General features: G+C 31.6%; 2 protein-coding genes across 10 annotated transcripts; one reads left to right on the top strand and one right to left on the bottom strand.

Annotated features, from left to right (window-relative positions):
* Nucleotides 1-499: 499 nt before the first annotated feature.
* Nucleotides 500-10,580, bottom strand: LOC113862742 (transcription factor GTE8-like). 9 transcript variants are annotated; one of them, XM_027495906.1, is made up of 11 exons: nt 10,237-10,562; nt 8,691-10,005; nt 8,504-8,552; nt 8,307-8,438; nt 3,067-3,137; nt 2,869-2,941; nt 1,994-2,074; nt 1,796-1,911; nt 1,617-1,683; nt 1,397-1,527; nt 563-1,310 (listed from the first exon to the last, which is right to left on the bottom strand). In XM_027495906.1, the coding sequence occupies exons 2-11, from the start codon at nt 9,924-9,926 to the stop codon at nt 1,041-1,043; spliced, it is 2,226 nt and encodes a 741-aa protein (XP_027351707.1). In that variant the 5' UTR covers nt 9,927-10,005; nt 10,237-10,562; the 3' UTR covers nt 563-1,040. The 9 variants fall into 9 exon arrangements, with proteins under 9 accessions (XP_027351706.1, XP_027351707.1, XP_027351705.1 ...); XM_027495907.1 differs by having other exon boundaries at nt 565-1,310; nt 10,165-10,562; XM_027495910.1 differs by having other exon boundaries at nt 615-1,310; nt 3,091-3,137; nt 8,691-10,050; nt 10,181-10,562.
* An 8,360-nt stretch (nt 10,581-18,940) lies between these two features.
* Nucleotides 18,941-23,219, top strand: LOC113862321 (kelch repeat-containing protein At3g27220-like). The gene is made up of 8 exons (XM_027495411.1): nt 18,941-19,159; nt 19,238-19,426; nt 19,803-20,032; nt 20,484-20,654; nt 20,881-20,986; nt 21,234-21,440; nt 22,474-22,630; nt 22,879-23,219. The coding sequence occupies exons 1-8, from the start codon at nt 18,941-18,943 to the stop codon at nt 23,217-23,219; spliced, it is 1,620 nt and encodes a 539-aa protein (XP_027351212.1).
* The last annotated feature ends 1,512 nt before the right edge of the window (nt 23,220-24,731 follow it).

The following is a 24,731-nucleotide window of genomic DNA, read 5'->3' as shown; positions in this document are numbered from 1 at the left end:
AGTTGTTTGCCAAATAGTGAGAAATAAAGATTATATATATATATATAGAGAGAGAGAGAGAGAGAGAGAGATATATCTTATTTTTGCTATAAAATTTTATTATAGACCTATGCTAAGTGATAGAGATTTTCTTTTTGTATTATTTTTTTACAACAAATAATATAATTATTCTCAAAATCATTCAGTCATTTGTGTTGTCTATTTTTTGGTTTCTAACAGGTAACACTTTGCAAAAGACAAAAATGAAAAACAAGTAAATAAACATAAGACATGCCCTTTCATTAGTAAACTTTTGTTGAAGATAATCGGAATCATTTTTGAGCTGCAATATTTGGCGTTCCAAATTCTGCCATGTTATGACATGATTTGAGTCAATTTAAGGAGACCAGTTAATTGCCTCCCGTCCATATTTAAGGCTTGATTTATGAAAAAAAAAAAAAAAAACTGCTGAAAACGAGGATTTGCTCGCAACATTTTATTTTTAGTCATTAAAACATGAACCAATGTGATAATTGTGTAATTAACCAAAACATTTCAACTGAAATGAAAACAAAGACAAGCTGAACACGTGGAAGTTTCTTAATTATGCTATACACCAAAACGTTCAAAGTGTTCTGAAGATGAAACTGCCTTTAAAATTTAATAAAGGAATAACCAAACGCAAATACAAGCAGAGTTTCTAGAAAGATGGAGCTAATTCAACGTTCACAAATTCTAAGACCTATCTTTTTGTACAACGTAACCTAAATGAAGGGGACGCGATGTTCTTGCCACTAGCTAGTATTAGAAAAACAGTGAGGTTGATGTAAACTAATCTCATTGCACCACCTACCTTGGTTCCTCTTCAGCCATGACAGCCCCAAACTGAATATTGTCCGTCAAGAAGCTGAATGCTGCCACAAGAAAATATGCTCCGTCCCGTTTATGATGGATTAATGCATTACAAGAACTAGAATACATGGGGTATTTTTCTTTTTTTCATTTTTATCAAGATACGTATATTTTGCTCCTCAATTCAGCATACAAAATGTGCATAAATTCTAATCAATCTCTCCCTCTTCTACATCATTTACAGGATTTGGAACACAGGGTGGCTCTCCTTCCTCCTCTTCATCGTCAGCTTTGATATATAATCCTAGTTGTTCCAAGGGATTGTTACCCCCAAACTTGAAACTGCCAAGGGCATCCTGAGAGTGATCAGGACTCGTCTCATCTACAGAGCTTGGCAATTGCTCAGCAGGTACAGCTCTAAGCATTTCCAAATCTTCCAGAAATCGAGAATTCTCATTGATTTCAACGGTTTTTTCCATCTGGACAGATGCCAGCATATGCTCCTATAAGACCCAGACAAACAAGCAGATGGACATTTTTTTTGGCAAGATAGACCGTTATTTACCTGTAACAATGCTTGTCGTGCAGCTTCTCTCTCAAGCTCCCTCTTTCGCCTGGCTTCTGCAGCAGCTTCTGCTTCTGCCCGTTTTCGAGCATCTTCAGCCGCTTTTGCTTCTGCTTGTAGCCTTGCCTTCTCTGATCGATAATGAGTTGGATCAATAGGTAATGTTAGTTAATATGGGCACATCACTCAAAGTAGTACATAAGTATAACCACTAAATCACCTTTCCTTTGCTCCATCTCCAGCTTCTCCCTTTCCCGGCGCAATTTCTCAGGATCTCCCTTTTCACCCTGATCACAGCCAAATTAAATTGAAGCAAACCACGTACAGATTCAACAACGATCAGAAGGATAATACACGCAGCATAACTTCACTGTAGCTAACATATGTGATTTGACTTACCTGTGTAAGTGTTTTCTCTCGAGCTTTCAAAATGGTATCAAGAAATCGATTCTTCAATACAGCAGCTCGATAAAGTTTATCAGGGGAGACCTGTCTCTCAGTAGGACCGCTGTCCCCTACAATATTAACAAGATAATCAGTGTGTAGTTATCCCACATAACAGTCAAACAATATCTTCCAAAATCTCCACACTCTTACCATCTTGATGACCATCAGAATCAAAAGAACTTGGCTTATGCTGAGAGTTATCCTCAAGTTGATCTAAGCCACTAACAGATTCTTTAAGAAATAAAGGATCAGAGTCAAAGACAGTATACCAACGACCAAGAAATTTAATCATGAATAATATTAAAAGAACAGCCAAGTGAATTCAAGGCTACCAAGTACAGGTACGCAAGTTTATTGCAAGGTTGATAATATTAGTAAAGTAATAATCCTAATCCAAGTCTAAAATGTATTAATATTCATTAATTCATTAATATATGAAAATAAGGCTCACAATTACTATATATCAAAAAAGTAACTGGAGCATTTTCCTTTCCTTTACTGTATTCAGTTGGGTGTTCTTTCAAATTACTTTCTGAGAATACTGTTCAGTTCATTTAAGTTAGACAATGCATATGAAAAAACAATTCACGTAACAGTTTAAGCTTTCAGGAGAGTTTGGTCAAATTCTTCACAGCTATTCACACCCCTGGATACAGAAACTCAAATAACATCCATGCTTAAATTCCCAAAATTCAGCATCCACAACAATGTGAACAGCACATCAACATCAACTAAGCATTTATGCCTGCTAAGTCAGTCAACCCAGGTATTGTTATGTTGGGCTCACAGTAATATTCCATCGCCAATCTAATATTTTACATTACATGGTCCTCTATTAAAACTACTTCAGTATTTACACAAGCTCAGTTAAGGCTATCAAATCACAAATATCACATATCCAACAAATATTCACACTAGGGAAGAGTCAAGTTTTAGTTGCATAAATTGCACTCTTTTTCAAACTGCAGATCATACTATATCAACTTTAAGCAGCACAAATTGACAAACAAAAAACAATTACTCACGATTTCTTTCAAGAGTATCAGTAGCCCCGGCCTTCTCATCCAATGGAACTTCAGAACCCAGATTTTCAGGTACCTGAGGAAGAACCTAAATGAATAATTATACCATGTAGCCAAAAACTAAAGGCAGCCACAACAGCACCAGCAATCAAAATTAAAAGATTACTTAATAAAATATTTCACTCAATAATCAAACCAGACCTTTGCTCCATTTGCTGGACTTGCCTTTATATCTTCAGATTCACTATCAGAAGAACTATTAGAGTCCGAATCTGCAATGCACACATCAGACATGGTTACTAATTAACATAAAAAGCTTTCCAATTAAACATCAAAATTGAAAATAAAGCCACATTACTCCTAGAAAATACTTTGGACCTTGAACAACAATGCAACAACATATTCAATCCAGAGAGAACTATTGATAAGAGTAAGAGCCATATCCTTATAGAAAAGAAAAATGCTACGAATGGTTAGTAGCAAAAAATATGCTCTACTCAATATCATGAACCTGATCATAAACTTCATCAACAATTTTTATGAAAAATAGCATAACCCTTACATATATAATGAAATAAGATGGATCTAATAGCTAAAGCATACACCTAGCTGTTGGAAGACATAATTCTGTTTCCTTATTTCACATTACAATTTTTTTTTTGTACAAATTTATTATTTCCTTGTAATTTAGTTTTCACCTTTTGCTATAATTATGACCATGGTAGTCAAAATTGAGATTTTACGTAGGATCACAGAAGAGATCAAAGATCATAACTCATAGGATTGTAACACGGATCATAAAATCCTACAAAATAATATGTATGCATATAACATAGAATAAATAAGAAGATGAGGGAAGCAAAACAAAGACAGATGAAGGAAGGGGGCCACCCTCAAAGCAGGGACAGAGTCATGCCCACTAAAACCAGAGACAGAGATATGAGAGAAGGGAGGGTCAAATAGAGAAGGGGAGAAGGAAAATGGGTTAAGTGATTTATTCTGATAAGAAGACTATTTTACCCTTAAAAACATAAAATAGGGTCATTTTAAGGGCAAAAAGGGAAATTCAGTTTATTTTTAAAAGGGAGAAAGTCATTTCTACCCTTAAAAAACCCTAAAACTGCTTCGATCTGGGGATAGAAAGCGAAAGTTGACATTTTTACTGGCACCATTGCACAATGCAGGGACAACACCCACCCACAGAGCAGCAGAAGATGAAGAATAAAAACAGAAAAGAGAAAAACAACAGAACAGAAAACAGAAAACAGAAAACAGAAAACCCAAAACTGAGAAGAGATTGCACAACAAAATAGAGGCGTGGCAGCAGAACAGAGATCGTGCAGCAGAGCAGAGGTCACGCATTGAACAAAAATGCCAGAGCAGAGAGTCACTAGAGCAGAACGAGGTCACTGGAGCACAGCAGAGCAGAGTCACCAGAACAAAACAGGGTTGTTGTGTGAAGTCAAACAAAATCACAGAGCAGAGGAAACCAAAAGGAAAGCAAATTATGAATCGATTTTAGGGTTTCAATAGATTTTTTGCAAAACGGGTCATGAGTCACTGGGTAAAATTTCAAGTTTTTAAACACACAGGATCAAACGTGCTTACCAATTTTACAATTCTGCACGGCAATCCCACCTGATCTCACTTTTTTTGATCCTGCAACCGAGCTAGCACAGAGACCATGATGAAGATCATAAAATCATGTGATTTTACGAATCAACATGCAATTTTGACTATCATGCTCTAAGGAGCTTTCGAGGTTAAAGCTTGCGTATGAAGCCTACCAACCCTAACATATGCTTAGTATGTGTTTGGAAAATAAATATTTTTCTTGATAATTGAAAAAAAAGTGAGAAAACAATTCTGTTTTAGGCATTGATTAGAAAATTAACTTATAATATTCAATTATTCTTTTTACTAAGAAAACAACTTACTTAAAAATAAACAAAAAATTTTGAAACTTATAAAACTACCACCTTATGTTTTAGTTAACTCTTATTTTTCATTTTATACTTAATAATTAATTATTTTAAATACAAAACTAATCATTTATAAGCAAAACCAATTCTTTATAATTTAACCTTAATAAAAGCAATTCTTTATAAAATACAAAAAAATAATATATTATTTTAAAACTACTTTTCACATAACATATCCAAACAATCTTTTATAAGCTAAACCAAATACACACTTAAAGGATAAGAATTGGGTTCAAGCTATGAATGAAAAGATAAGTGTATTGGAAAAGAATGTGACTTAAGAAATTATGAAAAGACCCAAGAACAAGAAGACCTAAGATGCAAGGTGATGATAGTGGCAAACAAGTACCAAAACATATAGGATTGATTAAGACGAAACATTTTCTCCAATAGCAAAAACAAATACTTGGATGGGAATTACATCAATTTGATGTACAAAAAGTCTTTCTACAAAGGGACTTAAAGGGAAATATTGTATAATGATACAATATAAGGCCCCCATTGAAGGTAGAAATAAGGTGTGTAGATTGAAGAAGGCCCTTTATGGGCTAAAATAGTTTCCCTATGCTTGTTTTGGGAGATTCACTCAGGTACCCTCCTAGGGGTATAGATAGAGCCAAGGAGATAATACACTTTTTGCGAAACACTCAAAATGACATACTAACCCTTTTATTAGTTTATTTGAATGCCATGATCATTGCAGGTGATGTAGATACTGAGAAACAAACCAGCAACTTGGTTTGAAATGTAAGATCTTGGAAAATTCAGTACTTCCTCAAGGAGAGATGAGGAGAAACCAACAATAAATAAGGCGTAATAACATAGACTTGTGGGGAATTTGATTTATCAATCCCACACCAAGCCTAATATCGCTTATGCAATTCTTTAGCAATTTATGCATGATCCACGAGAGAGAGACCAGTAAGAGGATTGCTCTTTTAAAAGGGGCAGAAGCTTTCTATGGAAGTATTACAAGGTCAAGTGCCAAGAAAAAATTTCGGACTATGAGCTAGAATGGACGAAGATCTTTTATAATAATCTTAAAATAAAGTACAAAGTCATATGAAGATTCTTTGTGATAATAAAATTTCCATTAGCATTACTCATAATCTGATTCAACATGATAGGATAAAAGCACATAGAGATTGACCCATAGTAGTCAATCCCAGATAGTGGCATGGAGCAGCTGATCCCAAAAATGCTATAGCAGGCTATAGTAGGATGACCGCTATTCTGAAATTTTAAATATACTTAATTAAATTAAGCTACACACACATTTATATATATATACACTGAAATATATAAAATTAATACACAAATTAAAGGCATGCACAATTAATGATCAAAAGTGAAAGTTTGAGAACATAACACATGTCAAATGTCAATAACCACAAAATAAAGGAACCAAAGAGAGGTTGTTCCCTGTGACTTGATTGGGGGAGCAGTCATTGCTTCTGTATTAGGCCTTTAAATTTAGAACAAAACAAAGAAGGAAAACTCAAAATAGAGAAGGAAATAAATAATAAACAGTGAAGGAAGATAGAAAACAGAGTGTTCAGTTACCCAAAAATGTTTGGGTCACATTGAAAACTTCGCTGTAGATGAAAAAGATGATAAAAAAACGTCTGGTCATGTCAAAAACTTCATCAAGGATGAAGAAGACAACTTGAAAATGTTTGGTCATGTAAGAAGCTTTGCCGCAGATGAAGATGACAAAAAATGTTTGGGTCGCATCAAAATATGACGCCAAAGATGAAGACCAGAAATGAAGATGACAAGAAGTTGGTTGGAAATGGTGACTCTCGATGTCGCATCAAAGAAGCAAGAGGAACTGAAAGCATGTCACACTAGAAAAGCAAGAGAAACAGAAAGGGAGGAAATGTTAGGGCTCAACGAGGGAAAAGAAGATATCAGAAATGTAAAAAGGAGGCAAAATCCCAAGATTGCCCCCTTTAAAAGCCACCCAACATTCAGAAAGAAAGTAGGGATTTGACCAAGGTTAGTGGCACCCTGGTGCTCTGCTCCGTGATAATAGCGGCCTCTTGTGACTACTATGGATTGACCAACACTTTATTGAAGAGTCTTTAGATAAGGGCCTTATAGCAGCAACATGTGTCCCTTATTGCTATCAAACTGACTTGTATATTAACCAATGAACTAGTAATAAGGCATATCTATGATATAATTTGCAAGTTTAGAATGATAGATGTTCATTTGCTAGTTTAAGGGGGAGAGCTGGAACATGTGATTCTATTTCCTTATTTCACATGATATTATTTAATTTGAACAAATTTCCTTATAATTTAGTTGCCATGGTAAGATTATAGCTATAAATATTAGGATTAGACTCCATATATGTGTGAATGCCCATGTGCAGTCATCCTACACTACAATTTAAGAAATAAGACTTACTTTTATCCTTTTCATATTTCAAGTACCATTATCAATAATAACAACCAAGTCTTACCTCACTAGGTGAGGTCAACTACATAAATCACACAATACTAGAGTTTGATAAAAAACTAAAATCACATAAATATTACTTATCACTAGATCTTTTTTAATTATTTTCTGTAAAGTTCTTCTAGATCTCTTTCTACCCTATTTTACAGAACTAAAATTCATGTCATATGCCTCTAATGGCCTTCTCTGCATGTAACCAAACAACTTTAAACGATTTTGTCATTTTTTTCATAATAAGTGCTACTTCACTATTCTCACGTATATAATCATTTCTTATCATGTTCTTTCTCACAATGACCACCCATCCATCTTAATATTTCATGTACTATTATCAAGTGCAAGATTTAAATATTGGCACTAAAATAGATGGTAGCACAACTTTCATTCCCCAAATAAGATTTAAAAATGACTAAAGTTCAATTAAACCCATATAAGAGAAATGCAATAACTTGAGATAACCATCTTGGTAAAAACTCGCCATCTCTTTCCTATTTAGAAAATTATGGATGTTTCTTCTTGTCACAATGACACATTCTAATCTCTCTTTCTAAAAGATGATTTAGATCAATCTGAATGTTGAATTATGAAGTAATTATCAAGGTGATCTTGCATGCCTAATTTTATAAAATAAATATATACAATCAAATGTATGATATTTCTTTTGTTTAGAATTTAAGATATACATGAAGGATCATACAATCTTGGATTAATATGAAAAAAAAGGTATGATATGCATAATGTGAACATGTTGCTTCTCTGAAATATTCATCATACAAAAACACCAGTGACAAATGACAAGAGAAAAAATTACTGTGGTTCAAAACAATTAGGATGTATTCAAAACTAGATTTAGGGGAAAAACTGAATTTAACAAATAATAAGACATTCCCCTGCTCATGTCTCAAATAATCCTATATAGAATCTTCAAGGACAAAACCAGTCAAAGATTACTCAAGGTATTCAAAAGCATAATAGAGAAATTCAAATCTTACTTACCATTGGAGCTACTTGGGCTTAGACATTTGTTCATTCTGGAAGTTGTATCCTTTTCAATCTCCACATGAGGATAGCTCGACACAGGGGGCTCATTTCCACCAATGTCCACCTCTTCATCAACTGAGTCATTACCTACAAGTCGAAAAATTTTAACAAGAAAAGCAAATACAGTATGCATTTACATGTGCACAAAGTACCTTTAAATGGTTGCAATGAGGAATTGCTTGGTCCAGAATCATTCAACACCTGCAACAGATAACATAGATAGTCTGAAATCAAATCATATGCTTCTAAGACTGACATCTCATTGTGAAGAAGAAGCATATTTCAGACGCAACGTGATCCTAGTTTAGTTTATAAAAGGGTTAAGTGGCAGGGAGGTACCTCTATTTCACATGCTTCAACTTTTGCCATGTTCTTTGGCTTCTCTTGCAAAAAATCATCCAAAAGTTTGCGTAATGTGAATAGTGTGTCATCACTGAGATCATCAATATCAATCTCAATCTCATCCTCTCCACATTCTCTGCCATTTGAGCTATGTTCTTTTAAGAAATCAATGATATGCATAGGCATTTCTCCCAACAAAGACTCCAATTCCCGACCAAGATCGTGCTTCTCTTGATCTGACATAACCTGCTTAGCAGGTGGCATAACTTCTGGTTGAGGGGGCAATGAGGCAATTTTTCTCTTTTTCGAGGGAGGCATTGGTCTAGTAGTTTTTACATCTTCACAAGTATCTGTCTTTGCAGGCAATGACACAGCATCACTTCTTGGCAGTTTCTTTTCAATTGTTTTCCATCTTAATTCAAAATATTTACAGAGGGTATCAGCCATGAGATGGACATCATTCCCAGGTGGATTATAGGTCATTGCATTAAAAAATGTAAGCTTCACATCATCAGCAAATTCCAATGGGGCAGCATACGCGCCTGCAGCTAACTTGCTTTTTACTGTTCCCAAATCCATCGGATGCTTAATAATATTGAAATAATCTGGAAGATTCAACTTCACCACATCGACAGGGGTGTTGAAAACCCAAGCATACTGGTGGTTCATCAACCGTTTTAACAGTGAGTCACAATCTTTCATCAACAATGTATTTGCAGTGGTTGGTGAACAAGACCGCACCGCAGACTCAAATTTTCCAGAAGATCCCCGGTTCCACCCACGGGGCTTCTGACTCTTCCCTGATGACTTCAGTTTATTCCCGGGTACAGAACTGGACACTGAGGGTTTTTTCGAGCTTTCCACTCTCTGCCCATTATTACCATTACTACAGCTAAGAATATCACTGGAGGATGACAACGTAACACCATTCGTTCTCTGTAATTCAATTTTCTTCTGAAGTATTCGAATCTGCTCGAGCTCAGACCTTAACCTCTGTACCAGATCTTTTCTCTGAAAGGGTGACAAATTCGACAAGGGCACAACTTGCAGGGAAACACCAAATACATCACGGCGACTCGAATTCAAACTCATACATTTCCTTGTCGGAATACTAGAATCCTCAGAAACAGTAATTTCAGTATCTATCCGTCCTGAGCTACCAGACCCCTCAGATTCACCAGCAGTATCTAACGCGTTCCCAAAATAACCTCCAGATAGCCTACTCTTTGCCATGGTAATGTTCAATTGTTCAATTAACCAAAAGCCACAGTTTCTTCAACCAAACCTATTGGTTTGGTGCAGTTCAGGATTACTGTTGAAAAACCAAAATTCAATTCACTTTTTGCTACTTGGGATCCTACTATACCAAAAATTAATGAAACAAACTTCAGGAAACACGAGAAATTCAAAGCCTCTTTTTCTCAAATCCTATAATTAAAATGATAATTATAACAAAAACAGTAATAATAACCGGTGTAGATAGTTACACAGCTTCCACCACACAAGTTGATTTCAAATGGAACCTAACACCCAAATCAATTACCAGCTACTAACTGAAAGCAGCAAACTCGAAGTCCTTCCTTAAATTCCCAACAAGTGATTTTGAAACGGAGAATTTAGACGCAGCGATTCGGTAGAAGAAGCCGAAGATAGGGTAAGAGATCGCGGCTCAAGTGAAACCCTAGCTGAATTTGCAGAAAACGGCAAGAGCTTAAACGCGTTTTACCGAAAGAGCGAAGCGAAGCGAGGTTAGCACAGAAGAAGAGAACGACGCCGTTGCAAAGAGAGAAGAGAGAGAAAGAAAGGGGAAGGTTCGTGATTGAGAGAGACCAGAGTGAAGCGAAGTAAGAGAAGAGAGCGAGAGAGAGTGGGTCTCTCACCCCTCGCCTCCGTTACATTTATAATAATGTCGCGTCCCTCCTTTGCAATTTCGCATCAGTTGATAAAAAAATATCAGCCGTCCGATTTGTAGTCAACGGAAGCGGTGCGACCAGGTGTTAGGGACTCCTGATAGAGATTATATATTTTAAAACACAGTAGTATTTTAAATTAAGTGAAACGTGAAGTAATTTGCAGACTAGACAAATGATTAGTGCGAGACATTACTTCTTAACAATATAAAAATTGTATATTAGTTCTTGAAAATTATAAAAGTTTTCTACATTAATCTTTAAGTATACATTTTATTTTTTGAAAAATAAATAATATCATAATTTTTTTAAATTTTATTCGCACTTGGTTCTTATATTTTAATTTATTATGATTTTAATTCTCTTTATTTGCGTTATTTCTATTTAGTTGTCATATTCTTTTCAATTATTAAAATTATTCCACTCAAAATTTTATCTATCTATTATTGAACGTGTAACAAATACAAGCATGTCATTTATATATACAAATTAAAAATAAATATATATAATATTAAAAAATTAAGAAAAAATAATATTTGTTATATTTTATTTTATTAATATATATGGATAGAACGATAGGTTATGTTATATTTAGTTATACCTTTTATGTCAGTATGATTTGGGCTCCGTTTGTTTAACGTTTATAGGAGTAGAATTAATTTTTTTAAAATAATTAATGGTAACAATAAAATTATAAGTGTTTAAAAACATACTATTTTTTACTTTTATCAATAAAAAAAATTTTAGTCAAAAATAATTTCCACGCTAAATACCATAATATACCTCCTAAGATTTAAAGTTTATTTTCTCATTTACTAGATGAGAAAATATTTAATAAAAGAAAACCAAGATTTAGAATGTAGATCTACGATATCACTCTTGTATTATATTTTTAAATTTTTATTTGAACTCTTATATTTTTGTAAATTACTGATATGAACATTTTTATTAATATAATTTCATGAAAAATTGACATAAAATAAAAAAATAACATTAACAAGTTATGAATTATTAAGAAGGAATAATGGTAAATTATTAAGAGAGTGACAGCTAGGAAGGAGTGTTGGATCTGATTGGGATCTGGATCTTATATGATATCACACTGTGAATATTGATTTGGTGGGCGTTACGTGGGTCACTTGCACTCTTTGACACCACAAAGCTACGAAGTCAAGTCAACCATTTGCAACCCCCTTAGTTGGATGATGGATGATAACGTTCTAATCTTCTAGACCCTCGGTGAAGTGTGCTTTTGGATCTTTACACTATTTGCTTCTACTGAAAAATTATGCACCTTTTGTTTTGAGAAAATATTATTTTATTTTTTAAAATGATTTTTCATAATTAAAAAATAAATATAACAAATTAAAAGCAAATAGCTCTTATATTTTGTACACGTAAAATATTTTCTATTTTTATGATATTATTATTTAATTATAAAATAAATTTAATTTGAATATACTGATATAAAAATCACATTAACAATATATTTTAATTAATTAACACTGTAACACTAATAATATATAAAAATTAATTTTTTATAGTATTAAGTTAATATTATATAATATTTTAGATACAAAATGCATTGAATATATTTATATAGACAAAAATAAAAATAAATAATTTTATTATAATCATTAAACATGAATAAATTAAGGTTATAAGAGCATCCCCAAATATATATTAAAATAATAAGATATATAACAGTAAAATAATTATAAAATATATAAAAGTAAAGTATACTAAAAAGAATTCTCACTTAAACTAGGGTTAAATATGTAAAAAATATATATATTTTAGATTATACTTGAATTAACATATCACTCTCGTATGCTGTAGAATAAAATTAACTTTAAAATATATAATTTGTTAAATTATATATTTTTTAAATTTAATATGAAAGATATTATTATATAATTATAATAAAATATAAGATAAATTATAGTTATAATGAGGAAATAAGTATTTATAAATAAATATAAATTATTAAGGTACGATATAAAATTTTATTAATTATAATACAACTATTAAAAATTATAATTATTGATTATCTTATAATAAATATTTTATACTATATTGAACATGAAATTTTATAATATAATTTTTAAACTCTTGTTATTAATTTTAAAATTGTTCCTTTTAATATTTATTGTAGATTATGTCGGTACATAATTTTTCCTTTCTTTATTCCTTTCATGTATTGAAAGTATAAAATAATTTTATTGTTATATATTAATTTATAATTTTAAATTTAAGTCTCAACAAGAGTTTAATTTTTTTTTTGTTAAATAAAATTTTTAAACTAAAGTGTTAAAACCAAAATTAACATCTATTTATAAGTTTAGTTTTTTATTTTCAAATATTTTTATTTAAAAGTTTTAAAAATTGTTCAATACCAAAATAGATGCAACCTCTTTTTAATTATTTTTTCAATATTCTCTAGTGTAATTGCTTTAATTATATTGATGCATGGAGTACAATATTTGCTTTTAAACCACGGAGTATTTTTGTTTTGTGTGTTTCTAAAAATTATTTTTTTAAGCTTTTAAAATAGTTTGATGATTTTAAACTCATGACTTCTATACTATCGGTTTCACATGTGTAAGAGTAAAAGAACTACTTGTAATCAAGAGTCATTGACATAAACTAAAAATATATACAACAATAGGAGTTTAAAATGAGTAAAAAAGTGTTACATTTATAGAATTTAAAATTAATTTGCAATAAAATTAAATATAGATATTTAAACCAAGCCCATGAAGCTTGTTTAAGACTATAGAGAGTTTTATTAAGCTTAGTCATGATCAAATCTAGGAGGTTGAGACATACAAACATCCTGTGATATATAAATGAATGCATTATTGACATCAAAGTAATTGGTCTTCCAACCACAGGATAAAACCAAGGTGAGAATTATATGAATGATAGTAGGTTTAATAATTGAAGAAAAAGTCTTTGTATAATCAAACTCAGGTCATTGGTTGAAACTTTTTACCATTAAATATGCTTTATATTTGTGTAGAGAGCCACGTGCATTCAATTTTACATGAAATACCCATACTCATTTGCAACTAATGGGTTCATGGTTTGGTGGTAAAGGAATAAGAGTCTAGGTGGAGTTTTGTTGTAAGGCATCATATTTAGCTTGCATCAAAGAGCGTCAATTTGAGTCGATTAAGGATTACTTAAGAATAAATGATTCCACATGAGTGAGAAGAAACATAGGAAGAAAACTAGGTTGAATTATATCATTTTTAGAATAGGTAATTGTCACGACCCTTTTTATAAGGAACCGAGAACATTGCTTGTACACCATATAATTATTTAAGATAGATAAATAATAGAAAATATAAGTATAAAATTCACTTCTCATTTAAAATAAAATAAATTTTCTTACAACAAATATCCAATAGAACAACATAATATTACATTTAGTTCATAATATTCAAAATACACAAAATTATACTAAGTAACTCCCTCTACATGAGGTCTCAAAATATAAGGAAAAAGGACTTTGATGCAAAATTACTCGACTCCAGCTTTTAACATTTCTCCACTGGCCTCTCAGCCTGTGAAGTAGATGCAACACCGGCTACATCTGCTCACATACCATCATACGATCATTACAATACACACGCACATAACAACATAGACATAAATGCAAAGGCTTACAAAAAAATAAAATAAAATTGTATATATAAAGCAAAATATTACTCACAGCAACAGTCTCATGTATTACAGTTCATCTAATACACAGCATGAAAAATAGTTTCCAACTAGTTTCACAGCCTAAATAATCCAGAAGGAACCGAACCGGTCTGGAAGCGACTCATTCCGGTATCTGGATCCAGATAGCACAGCACAGCTCAACATGCTCTACCGTTACGCGTCTACCTACCTAAACGTGTAACTCAACTCTATAATGATGCAAGACATATATTTCAGCATGATGCAGTACAACTAAAATCATTTCAACAACTTGACTAAGACAAGTTTATAATAATAAGTCAAATCTCAGTGTTATTAAATTAGTTATCAACAGCTACAACATAGAAAATAACTTTCAAGTATTAAATCCTTTATATCTCAGTTTTTACCAAAGAGATATAACAAAATTGACTCAAACCTTTCTTAAATAGCATATCAAAACGTTCAAAATATAGTTCATAAACTAAAGTAAGCTCCCCTTACCTCAAAACGGTAATTCACTCTAGATCTATCGAATATTACTTATTTTATCGTAAGATTCACCGAAAATTTGGCTTTAGAACGAAGTTTCTCTTCAAATCCCTTATAACGGACGCAGAATCATAGATTTGGAGAGAAATCTAAGTTTAAGAGGGTTTAATATGAGAGAAAATGGTAGTATATGGCCTTGGAACCTTTGAGAACCTTGGATAAGAGAAAAGATATAAAAATTCCATATGAAGCCCCCTTTTATAGAAAATTTTTGAAAGACGTCAGCGTCAATGTGATGTCACTGATCACATCAGCGTGATGTCACTGATGACATCAGGGGTTACTATACATACGCGATTTTATTATTCACAAAGTACTACATATTTTTCTCAATAATATACTACAAGCCTGACAGTGATCATAGGTTAAATATTTAAGGAACAAATTAGGAGGTGAGGAAGGTGAAAAAGAAGAAGGAGAAGATTGGGTAGTAAAAGTGAAAGTAAGTGAAGAAATCAAAGGACAAGAAAGAGAATATGGACGAGGAGTAATTTATGGGTCTGTAGATTCAACTTTGAGGAAGGTTATGAGAGGTTGAGGAAAAGGACAAGTTTTGAAACCTAAAAGAAAATAGTTTGAAAACAAGAAAAGATGACTCATTAAAACTGACATCCTTAGATATTACATTTTTTCTTCAAAGGTTAGACATTTGTAACTTTTGTAATTAGCACACTCTTGTGATCTAATTGCAACTTAATGGTATTGTAAGGTTAAATATATGGGAAACATGCACACCCAAAAACCTTTAAGAGTTGAAAGGGAAGAGTAGCATGAAAAAGTTTTATGTAAGAGATTTCAACCTCTAGAGATGTTGTAGGTGAATGATTAATAAGAAATATTAGTGTAAGAAAAGCATAATCCCAAAATTTATAAGGTAAAGTGTTAACTACATTTCCAATATGTTCAAATTGATAAAGATAGGAGTGTATGAATATGTGTATTCAATTCCTAACTGAAAAAGAACTTACATTAAGTATATATATTAGGCTAAGACAGTAACTAACTAATGAACTCTAACTATGTATCATATCTTAATTGCCTCATATCAAACTAATAGAGTACATGAACAATGCATTGCATTTAAAATATGAATCATACAAGAAAAATAATAAATATTCTAACAAGCACATATGATTAAAATTTTGATTAAAAATCCATGTGTTAGTGGTAAGGCATACCATTTGACAATGTTGGGAAAGAAAATTCTTAAATTTACTTCTTTTTATCTCTTACAACACGAAAACATCTTGCATAAAGTGTTTTAAATAAGACGACATGAAACTTAGTTGTAAAACACTTAATATTTACAAAGCTCTGATAGTTAAGAGTCAATATGTTGTTGGTCAACAAATTAACGTGACTTGTGAAGTATAAATATTATTAGGAAATAATTAGAGTTAGAGTTGTAGTTATAAATGTTATAGATGGTCTAATAAAAGGAATAAAAGTGATTAACATGGACGCTCTTAAGTGTTCGTGTTGGCAAAGCAACTCTAGGACAAATTTTCAATGTACTTGGGGAGTCTATTGATAATTTAGGTCCTAAATATACTCAAACAAAATCTCCTATCCATATATTTGTGCATGCCTTTATACAATTAGATACAAAATTGTCTGTTTTTGAAATAGAAAAAAAGTATATCTTTTAGTTCCTTATTGCCATGGAGAAAAAATAGGACTTTTTGATGGAACTAGAGTAGGTAAACTCATTATGAAATTGATCAATAACATTGCCAAAGCTCACGGAGATATATCTATATTTGGCAGAGTAGGTGAGCGTACTCGTGAGGGAAATGATCTTTACATGAAAATGAAAGAATCTAGAGTAATTAATGAACAAAATATTACAAAATAAAATATAGCTATATTATACTATTAAATGAATGAATCGCTCGAAGCTTGTATGAAAGTTGGTTTAACTACTCTAATTATGATAAAATATTTTCGAGATGTCACTAGTTTCATTTGACACTTCTTTTGGTCAAATTTGGTCCCCTTAATAACCAATTTTGACTAGTTATTTTGTGTTAAAAAAAAAAAAGCAATTAGTCCTAAAAATGACATATAATTTTTATACATTAAGTATGCCACAATCTCATTTAAGATTTTTTTTTTCACTTATTAATAGGTAATTCTTAAATCTTATAATTTATACTTAATAAAATTTTAGTACCATTTCACATTAGTTTCCAAGTATACAACTTAAACATGATATCACATGTTAGAATCAAGTATGCATCAAGAGAACAAAACAAAATGAAAGAACAAAATTTTTATTAAGATATAAGATTTAAAGATACTATTAACTAAGTAAAGATAAATTTTAGTCTCGGACCAAACTCCATATTTGCCTCTCAAAATTATCCATTCATTAAAGTATTATAAGTCAAAGTAATTAAAGTGAACACAAACAAAAGTTACTCATTCATTATAGCAAATTAAGTATAATAAAATTTAAGTACTAGGACTGGCTCGATAAGCTAGCCTACCTAACTCATTGAAAATGAGCGGTTAGGCTATCTTGGTTTGTCAATGGCAAGGTAAAGGTATGTTGGTTTGTGGAGTCTATTTAAAAAAAAATATTAATTAAATGTTTAAATATTATTTAAAGGTTTTTATAATTCTACATTTTAATGTTAATTTTAGGTGAGTTGACTTGTAACTAATAGACTTGTCACCATATTTTTATTTAATTTTATTTTTGGCAAGTTAAAGAACTCTTAAATAAGTTAGGCTAAAAAATCTAACCCACTTAAAAAAATTTAACAAACTAACTTATTTTATCAAAAACTTTTAACAAAACAAAATAGGTGGACTCACTATAACAATCCTATTCACACTATAAAATTTAATTTCATAAGGTTAAATTTATTTCTCTCTCTCTTAGGTTTACGTATTTTCTTAACAAAATAAGACCTAAATCTCTAATTATTTGAATTCTTGCCTATTCAATTTTCTAATAAATTATATAATCTATAACACATTTTTTTTTATATCTCTCTTCCTTCCTTTACATAATTAGTATGTTTCATTGAATACTTATTATTATTATTATTAAATAAAATAAAATAATAAAATTATTTTATTAATATTTTAACTTGAATAAATTTTATAAATTTTAAATACATAAACAATTTTATTATTCATAATAAATATCATATTATGTTAAGTAAGATTAAAAATATAAATTTAAATATTTAAAATGTAAATTTTAAAATATAAATTAAAAATTAAAAAATACTTCTATTTAAAAAATACTTCTATTTGAAATTTTAAAAATAACTAAAAGGGAATTTTAGAATATAAAAATGAATTCCCACGCATAAGTAAAGTTCAAAGTGAATCCAAATTTAAAATTTGAATTTAAATTAATGGCTAAACATATAAAATAAAAAAAGTAATGGGAAAACTAATAAAAGAAAAAATTATATGAAAATATATTATAAATTGAAAAAGTAATCAAAATAGAGTTTTAAAATAAAAAATTTAAAAATCATTAAACATGTTAATTAAATATTCAAAGAGAAAGAATTTTGTGGATATTATAATCTTATTTGACTTAAATAAAACTTTCTTTAGTGAAGGATAATTGATATTGAAAAAAAAATAAAAATAGTTAATAAAAATTGTGGCACGTGTATGTTTTGAATATTTATATTTATTTTGTAGAATATATAATCGATAATTGATTTATAATTTTGAAAAGAAATTATTCCACCGTAAAAATCTATAATTCCTGTGAATGCAGGTGATAGTTACTAAATTATATAACTCTCGAGTACCGAACTTAAATTCATAAATTTGGAAAATAAAGAAGATACGAACGTCGGTGATTTATTTGCTTTCCAGCAGTGAAGACACAGCGACAGCGAGAAGCACAGAAAGGAGAAGTAAAAACAAAGGAAAAGAAAACCGCCAAAAACGCTGCGCGTGGTATTAAGGAACACAGAATAAAAAAAAAGAAAGTGAAAAAAGAAACCATTGGCGGCCAACCATTGTTTCCTCTGCCATACAATTTCCTTTCCTTCTCCTCTCTCTGCCTCTCCACAGCGCTCAGAATAAATAAATGGGTCTCTCATTTGACGCAAACAAAGCTCAATGGCGACGAGATTCCACCACAAGCACTTCTCCGCAACCAAATTCATCATCTTCTTCTGCCTCTCAGCATTTCTGGGCCTCGCTCTCATCGCTAACCTCTTCCGCGCTTCCCTCTCTTCTCACTATATTTCCATCGCCACCAACTGGGCCATCGACAACGCCCCACCCATCGTTCTCATTCCCAATGTCACAACCACCACTCCTCACAACAACAACAATGTCAGCACTTTTCTCATGTCCAAACGCTGCGTTTCTTTCTCTACGAATTGGTTCATTCGTTTTTTGTTTTTATTACAGGGAGGGGATCGTAACGGTGCGAAAAAGAGGGGTCCCGAAAGGTTCCTTTCGGCCACGTTTGCGGACTTACCAGCTCCTGAATGGCATTGGGAGCAGTTGCCATCGGCTCCAGTGCCTCGTTTAGATGGCTATTCCATACAGATTAAAAACATGTTTTATGTGTTTGCTGGATATGGCAATCTTGATCATGTAAGCGTTTCGTTTCTTTCTAACTGGATTTATTAAACTAATACTAATACATTGCATTCGTTCTGAAATTAAGAGCATCACTAAGTTAACATACAACTGTTATACTTGACGATAACATTTTAGTCCTCGACTACACACTTTTATATTTAATCAAGGCTTATTTATTTTTTAATGTAACTACGTGTTTTTTTTTTAATTATATTGCATGTTGTGTCGTCAGGTTCTGCATTAAATTAAATTATTAATTTATTTTTAATTGAAAAATTGACTTTCTATTTGTTGCTAACCGAAACTCGTTTAACGTATCTTGCTCATAATAATTTGAAGGTGATTTTCCTTGAGGAATCTCTTTTGATGTGTTTGTTTCTTCTCTCAGGTGCATTCCCATATCGATGTCTTTGATTTTAATAGCAACACATGGGTAGATCAGATTCAAATGCCAAAGGACATGGCTCATTCACATTTGGGTGTGGCTACTGATGGGAGGTATATATACATTGTCACTGGACAATATGGACCTCAATGCAGAGGGCCTACTGCTACTGTATTTTCACTAGACACCGCAACAAAGAAATGGAAAAGTTTGCCGTCATTGCCATCCCCCAGGTGGGTTTTGCGCATAATTTAGTGGGCGTTTAGTTCAGTTCATTTTGATGGAATAATTTTGTTTTTCATCAACACGAGAAAAAGATTTGATAAGAAATGATCGTGTACAAAGAGAGGTTGGGATAACATGAAGATGATAGAAGATAGGTTAAGGTGGTTTAGCAGGTGCAAAGAAGCCACTTCAGGCACCAGTGAGGAGGGTTTAAGTGTATGGTCTTTCAATGAAAAAGAATAAATGGAGACTAAAATGAACCTTGGAGAAATTATCAAAAGGAATCTTTTGATAAATAAACTCTCTTAAAAAAATTGATTTTTGATTGAGCTCAATGACATCGTGTGATCTGTATGTTTGGCCTTATCTACTGGGATAAGGTTTTGTTGTTGTTGTTGTGGTTCGGTTGGACTATTTAGTTGTCTTATGAACCGTTTGAATGTGAGAACTTCATTCCAGGTATGCTCCTGCAACTCAATTATGGAAGGGAAGACTCCATGTCATGGGTGGTAGCAAGGAGAATCGTCATACACCTGGAAAAGATCATTGGAGTCTGGCTGTGAAGGATGGTGACGCTTTGGAGGCACAATGGCGGGACGAAATTCCCATTCCACGTGGTGGACCACATAGGTTAGGAGACTGCACAGTTTCTAATAGTAGATTTCTATATCTGTTCAATATGTATGTTCTCATTTAATTCACGATGATTTCAATTATTTAATAGAAATCCATGTTTTAAGAAAATCAAACCTGGGAAGCTTTTGAAGGAATACTTGAAAAGTGGTGCCATATTCATTGTTTTTAAAAGGAAGCTGATTGTGATTGGCTTTTATCTAGCTCTAGTTATTTGGTGCAGGGCTTGCATTGCCATCAATGATCGACTATATGTGATTGGTGGACAGGAGGGTGATTTTATGGCGAAACCAGGTTCGCCTATATTCAAGTGTTCACGCAGGCATGAGGTATCATGTTCTCTGGTTGTCAACAGCATGCCTGATTTACTATGACACATTATAATTTGATAGATGGTTTTTAAAGATATGGCATGAGAAATATAATTTACTTGTATACTGTAAATGGTTTTCTGCACAATCGCACCTCTTTCTTTGTCCTAATTTGAGACAATGTCGTATATTGGTTCTCAATATTAATATTGTCTTTTCTACTGAAAGCCTTGTGGTGTCTTGTGGCCTTCTTCTTATGTTTTAGGTGGTCTACGAAGATGTTTATATGCTGGATGAAGAAATGAAATGGAAAACTTTGCCACCTATGCCAAAACCAAATTCGCATATAGAGTGTGCATGGGTACTTGTCAACAATTCAATTATCATCACTGGAGGTACAACAGAAAAACACCCAGAGACAAAAAGGATGATGCTGGTTGGGGAGGTTTTCCAATTTCATTTAGACACTATGGTACTCTTTTCAGTCTTTGGCTCATGCGAACTAGATTTTGCATTTTTTCCATCCACTATTTCCTCTCAGCCTCTCACTTTGCTTGTTGGCTGTTGTAATTGTATGAGTTGGTGGTCAAACGATAGGACTCTCCATGTATTATAAGAAATAGAAGAAATTATATTGATTGAAATGTGAATTACAGAACAAATATTCTAGTAGAAATAAACTCTAACCAGCCCAGAGCTCATGGCTCCTTCAGAGTAATGCTTTATGCATTCTCTGTCTAGCTAAACAGCTTTACAACAAACTATTGCAACTCTGCCTCTCCTGTATGTATCCCCAGTCTCCTTATATATCCCCTCTCATGCTACACACTCCTCCAATTATAACCAACTTACACATTTTATCTACTTGGGCTTGGGCCCTTTTTCCTGGTTCCTATCAACGAATGAATTGATCACTTGTCATCCACCTATCATTGTCTGTAGAATCTTGATTTTTAGAAGCTACAATAAACTTCATAACACCATTATCCAGTAGTTAGGTGAGGCCATTGTAAAGCATTCAACATTATTGAATTTTGCTCTTATATCGTTGATCATGGCATTCCCTTTGTTCATGGTAGCAGAATTGATAAAATTCTTAATGATGCACTTGTCGGACATCGATAAAATTGGTTGGCCATTTTTCCTTGTTTTTTGTATTGTTTTTAGTAAATTGGTTGGATAGTTTTGTCCTCTATTTGTGCATATGAATTATGTGTACATACATGGGGTCTGTCTTCAAGCTTTACTGTTGTGGTTTTAAAAAGAAAATATCTTTGATAGTTGTATGTTACCTATTAATATTCTGAATGTTGCTAAATTAGAGTTAGTTGTAGTCAACTTGGATTTTTTGCATTCACAATAAAATTTTTGTTACCCTATAGATAAGAATGAATTCATTGAAGTGATGGAATTTGAATGTCATTTTCAAAACATTTGATTCTTAGTCGTTTGTCATGGCTAATATTCCTTTAGATAATTTGAAATAGTTCGGTTGCTGATTGCAGAAATGGTCAGTGATTGGAAAGCTTCCTTACCGTGTGAAAACCACATTAGCTGGTTATTGGAATGGATGGCTATACTTTACATCAGGACAAAGGGACAGAGGACCAGATAACCCACAACCAAAAAAGGTTGTTGGAGATATGTGGAGAACGAAATTAAGTTTGTGATAGTTTTGAGATATGCAAGTTACATACATCTTTTGGGAAGCTTTTTGCCTTTTTCCAATTTTTGGTTCGCTATTGCAATCACAGGCATAATCAAATTATTTGTCTTTTCCTTTTCGATTGTTTTAATGCTCTAATTGGGCAATTGTTCAGTAAATTTTGTCTACCGTGTACAGAGTTCAGATATTTATGTTGGAAATTGAAGTCAATTGTGTTTTTATTGCTCTTTTTTGGTACAAACAGTTGGTTTACGCCTAGGAAATACTGAAATGGGGTCAAATATACTGTATAGATTTGCTTTAGGTATATGCACAATGGAATTAGGATTTGTTATTCTGGTTTTTGCTTACAATATGGGATTTGGTATCATAGAGTCAAGTAGGAATCGATGGTGCAACCCAAGTATTAAGAGACAATATGTTTGCTTGAGTGATATTGGTCTCTTCTGTCCAAATGCCAACATAACTCAGAGCAACATAGATCGAAGTAAAAACACTCACATATTGAGATTTTTGTTATTTCGAAATAAATGTTTCTGTTCTGAAACTGTTATTAGAGTGGGTATAATATTGATAAGAGAATAATACCAAAAGTAATTCAGAGTTGTCATAATATTGACAAGAGAAAAATACTAAAAATAATTAAAATATTGTACATAACTTTTGTATTTATCTTTCTCTTAATAAATAGTCAAATAAAGGCCCACCTCTTTAATGCCTGCATAGAAAGAGATGGATACACTTATTTAATAGCCATGTGAAATCACGAGACAATGCCTTCTTATATGACTACAGTGAAAGGTAGACATTATTTTAAGAGAATGTTAACAGGATTAAAGATAAATTTTTTAAATATTATTAATATTTTTTATTATGTTTTTACTGTAATGTTTAATATTTTTTTTAATAACTAACCCTCTAGTTAGCATCTCTAATGTACTAATTAGTAGGGCCCTATTTTGACTTACCCTTAAAATAGTCTCCTCTCCTTAAAAAAAAAAAAAAACTTCCATTTTGACAATACTAGGTGGATCACTTTATGAATTTAAGGAATTTCGTTATATAAGTTATATTGAGAAAAATTTGTTTAAATTAATCTTAGATTATTTTTTTTTCAAAATGAATGAAAAACAATATATTTTCTTTATCTAACAGATTCTTAATTTCTTATAAAAAGTTTTATGTAAATGCACAAAAATAAAATAAAATAAAATAAATCAACACCGATATATTGTTTGAGGAATTTCAAAGTAGAGTAATTTTCTACATATAACTTAACTATTCTTTTAATTATTGGACTCATATTTATGTATTTTGAATTATACATGTGTGCAACATGAAATGGGTACATTTGATCTAAATAATTATAGAGAAATTTTGTATAAATAAAAAAATAAAATAAATGTGTTATCTTTTATAAAATTTTGAAATATATTACTTTTATTTTAGTATAATCATGTTTAAGTTAGTATGGAGTATGCGACTTATAACATATTTCGTGCTCAAATTTAGCATATTTGTACTTAAATTTTTTGGTTTTATTAGTTTTAAACTTTCAAAGGTCGATAATGTTCACGTTAGCACATAAATGACATATTACATAACTTTCAAGACTTGTTAATCATTGAATAATAAGAAAATGCATAAATAAATTTTAATTAAAGAAAATGTTAATCCTCAATAGACCAAAATACACTTATTTTTCATAAAAATGAGGAAGCAAAAATCGTAAAATTAGAAAGAATAGATAAAATGTTAGAATTTTAGAAATTTTTTTTGTTTAAACCCTCTTTAGATGTTTAATTGAATAAATTTTAAAAAAATATGAGATAGACATATAATTTATATAATTAGAGTTATGATAAAAAAAATTATGCTAGTTCAAAAAGACTAAAAAAGATTTTGTGATAAATTATTAAGGTTAATAAATTATAAATCTCTCTCCCCTCAAATTGTTACCGTACATAAGTGCACACGAGTGGTGTGATACATATTATGTTTGAGTATGATCACTGTAACACCCTAAAATCTTAAATCTGTACAATGTGTATTTTATTATTAATGATTTGAGATAAAATACGAACTTTGCGTATAAAT

Source organism: Abrus precatorius, unplaced genomic scaffold (genome assembly GCF_003935025.1).
Source record: "Abrus precatorius isolate BTA unplaced genomic scaffold, Abrus_2018 Scaffold3, whole genome shotgun sequence".
In the NCBI taxonomy this organism is placed as follows: domain Eukaryota; kingdom Viridiplantae; phylum Streptophyta; class Magnoliopsida; order Fabales; family Fabaceae; genus Abrus; species Abrus precatorius.
The sequence above is the reverse complement of the archived record's forward strand: the minus strand, read 5'-3'. Positions and strand labels throughout refer to the sequence as shown.